Consider the following 2757-nt stretch of genomic DNA (forward strand, 5'->3'; position numbering starts at 1 on the left):
GGGCGGGCGGCGTCGGGGCCGCCGCGGGTTCCTGCCGCTCGGCGCGGCGGCCGAGGGCTGGATTTGCTTGTGGCGGACCCGTCTGCTGGTGCCTTCAAAAAGTGGGTCAGAAAAAAACCCCCAAAAAACAAAAATCGGAAAAAACACCCCGAGACAAACCGGTTTAAGAGACGATCTTGGCGAGTCCCGGTCCTGTTTCACTGCTGGCTATTGCTGGAAAAGAGCGAAGGCCTCTGGGCTGAGCTGACAGCCGACCCGCGCTGCGCGCTCCGCGTGGGGCGTACGGCACTGCCGGGCCGGGGCTCCTGTGCGGGCGGGCTGGGGTAGAGGTAGAGGCAGGAATGGCTCTGCTCGGGGGAGCCGCCAGCCGCGCCGAGCCCCGCGGGCAACGCCTGGCCCCGCAGGGAGGTAGGACGCCGGGGGAGGTCGTGCGCCCTGTCGGGGGAGAGAGGACCCGCGGGTGCGCTTTCGCGGAGTGGTCGGAGCAGGGCGGAACTGCCGGGGATCCCGGGGAAATGCTCGGTCTTCCTCCCTCTGCTTGGCTCGTCCACTTATAGCCACTTAAAAGATTTTTATAACCAATTATAGTCATATAAATCATCGGCCGGTGTCGCTTCGCATTTGTTTCTGAGTGACTGGGCGCCTACCCTTTATTAACATCTCCGCGCGGCCGGGCCGGGTTTTATATTTTCCCCTGCATGCGGTGCCCGCCGCGGCCCCACGCGGATCGTGCGGTGGCGGCCGCAGCCCCACGCGGGCCGCGCGTTGCCTTGTCGCAGCCCCACGCGGATCGTGCGGAGGCCGCCGCGGCCCACGCGTGCCGTGGGGCGGGGGCGGGCGGCGCGGAGGCGTGCCCTGTCCGGCTGCTGGCGGCGGGAGCCCCGACCGGGCCGTGGCCGGCGCCGCGCTCCCTTGTGATGTTAATACCCCCGCAGACCAGCCGGGCTCTCTTTTATATTTGCCCCTGCATCTGCGGCGCGGAGATGCGTGCCTGCCGGCTTTGATATACCCCTTCACCTACTGTTGTCTCCTTTTCTTTTTCCGTTTTTGTCTTTGTATCTATTTATATTTTTTTAGTGACCGAAAAAAGGGGTGGCGACTTTCGCAGTAAATAGTGACTTCTGGCATTCCCCTTCCATCCCCTGCCTTCCGCGGAGAGCGGCAGGGGCGGTGGGTCCCGCCGCCGCCGCGGAAGCCCCGGTCCCTGCCGGCCCCGGCAGCGCCCCGGGACGGCGGCGGCGGAGCTGGGGTTCTGCCGGGCCCGTCTCCCTCCCCACTCCAGCTCGTGGTGTTCCCACAGTTTGGGCTTGTACTGCGGTGGCTGGTCCCTTGTCTCCATTCAAATTCTGCCTTTGGAGCCAGTGTTTATGTTAATGTGCAAGGCCGGGGGGATGAAAGCGCCTGCCGCCATTTGTTCAGTAGTGGTAATTCAAACAGAATGTGTCTGTCATTAAGGCTTTGAGAAGGGTTTTTCTTTGATAAGATCTCCTTGTCCTGCATTGTTTGGGACTGTGTTCCCTATTCACTGGCTCTGGGGAGTTTTCTCTGATCAGGCTTGTATCTTTACAGGGTGCTTTTGTTGTGGTTTGCAGAGAGTTTACCTGAACAAAGTCAGCCTGCTAGCCATTAAGCACCTAGGGGGCAGAAACTCCCCACTCCTCAGATCTCTCTGATGAACGAGAGGGCCGGGGATATAACCAGTTAAACAAGAAACAATCAGAAGAAAGAAGGTCAGTTGATGCAGCAATGCATACTCGGCGGGCATTCGCTTGCATTCGGCTTCGTATTTATTTATTTATTTATTTGGAGCGCTGATATTGCATGTCGCCCTTCCAGGGTCACCGAAAAGGCGCTTTGGGGTCTGCCCCGACCCCGCCGGGGCAGCAACCGGGGCGGGGCTGGGCTGGGGCGAGACCCCACCGGGCTCGGAGAGGCCCCCGCCGGGTGCTCCCGGTTTTCGGCACCGAGATTCGTGGTTCTCGTTGAGAGACGAATCCCCCGTCAAATCCGCCATGTCCGGAACGGGGCTTTTCTTCCTTCGTTTCTTTTTTACTTTTCTTTATCCTCCCTTYTCTTTGTAAAAGTTTGTCCTCGGTAGGGAAGGCAAAACAAAACGAGCAACAAAAACCGCGCAAAATAAAGGTGTCCTAAGCGAAATAAGTGGAAGTGCGCTGGAATACGGGGCTGGCTGCCGGGGCTGAGAGCCCGCTCTTGTCTTGTGTTCACAAATGACATTCCTGCAGTTTTTGCAATATTTCCCCAAGGTCTGAGGAACTGTTTAACTGCTACTCTCCCCTCTGTTTGCTGTTCTCAACAAAGCTCTGTGCAGGGAGAGGCGAGCAGGAAGACGAGGTGGCCTGATCCTGCTCGCCCTGCATCGGCGAAGAGCTACCATGGAGAGGGGTGCTCGGGCGAGGGGAGAAACGCAGTCAATCCGTTTGGTTTTGGTTTTGCTTTTCTAACCCTGCCTTTCTTCTCCGCAGTTAAAACCAGGACGAAAGACAAGTACCGCGTGGTGTACACAGACCACCAGCGGCTGGAGCTGGAGAAGGAGTTCCACTACAGCCGCTACATCACCATCAGGAGGAAAGCGGAGCTGGCCTCCAACCTGGGGCTCTCGGAGAGGCAGGTCTGTCCCTCGAGCGGGGCTCCCGGCACCAGCCACGTGCTGCCGGGCTCCGCGGGGCCGGCGCCCGCGGAGCGGCGCGGAGGGGCGCGGAGGGGCGCTCCCCCGGCCGAGCGCACCCTCGGGACGGT

General features: G+C 60.2%; 1 protein-coding gene across 1 annotated transcript in view; it reads left to right on the forward strand.

Annotated features, from left to right (window-relative positions):
- The window catches only part of CDX2 (caudal type homeobox 2), a 22271-nt gene that overhangs the window by 663 nt on the left and 18851 nt on the right, over window positions 1-2757 (forward strand). Inside the window, exons 2-4 of the mRNA XM_026074331.1 lie at window positions 843-889; window positions 1593-1610; window positions 2484-2629. Of these exons, the coding sequence (XP_025930116.1) occupies window positions 843-889; window positions 1593-1610; window positions 2484-2629 (211 nt within the window). The remainder of the gene's footprint in view (window positions 1-842; window positions 890-1592; window positions 1611-2483; window positions 2630-2757) is intronic.

The sequence above is a fragment of the Apteryx rowi genome, unplaced genomic scaffold (assembly GCF_003343035.1).
Source record: "Apteryx rowi isolate R43461 unplaced genomic scaffold, aptRow1 scaffold_386, whole genome shotgun sequence".
In the NCBI taxonomy this organism is placed as follows: domain Eukaryota; kingdom Metazoa; phylum Chordata; class Aves; order Apterygiformes; family Apterygidae; genus Apteryx; species Apteryx rowi.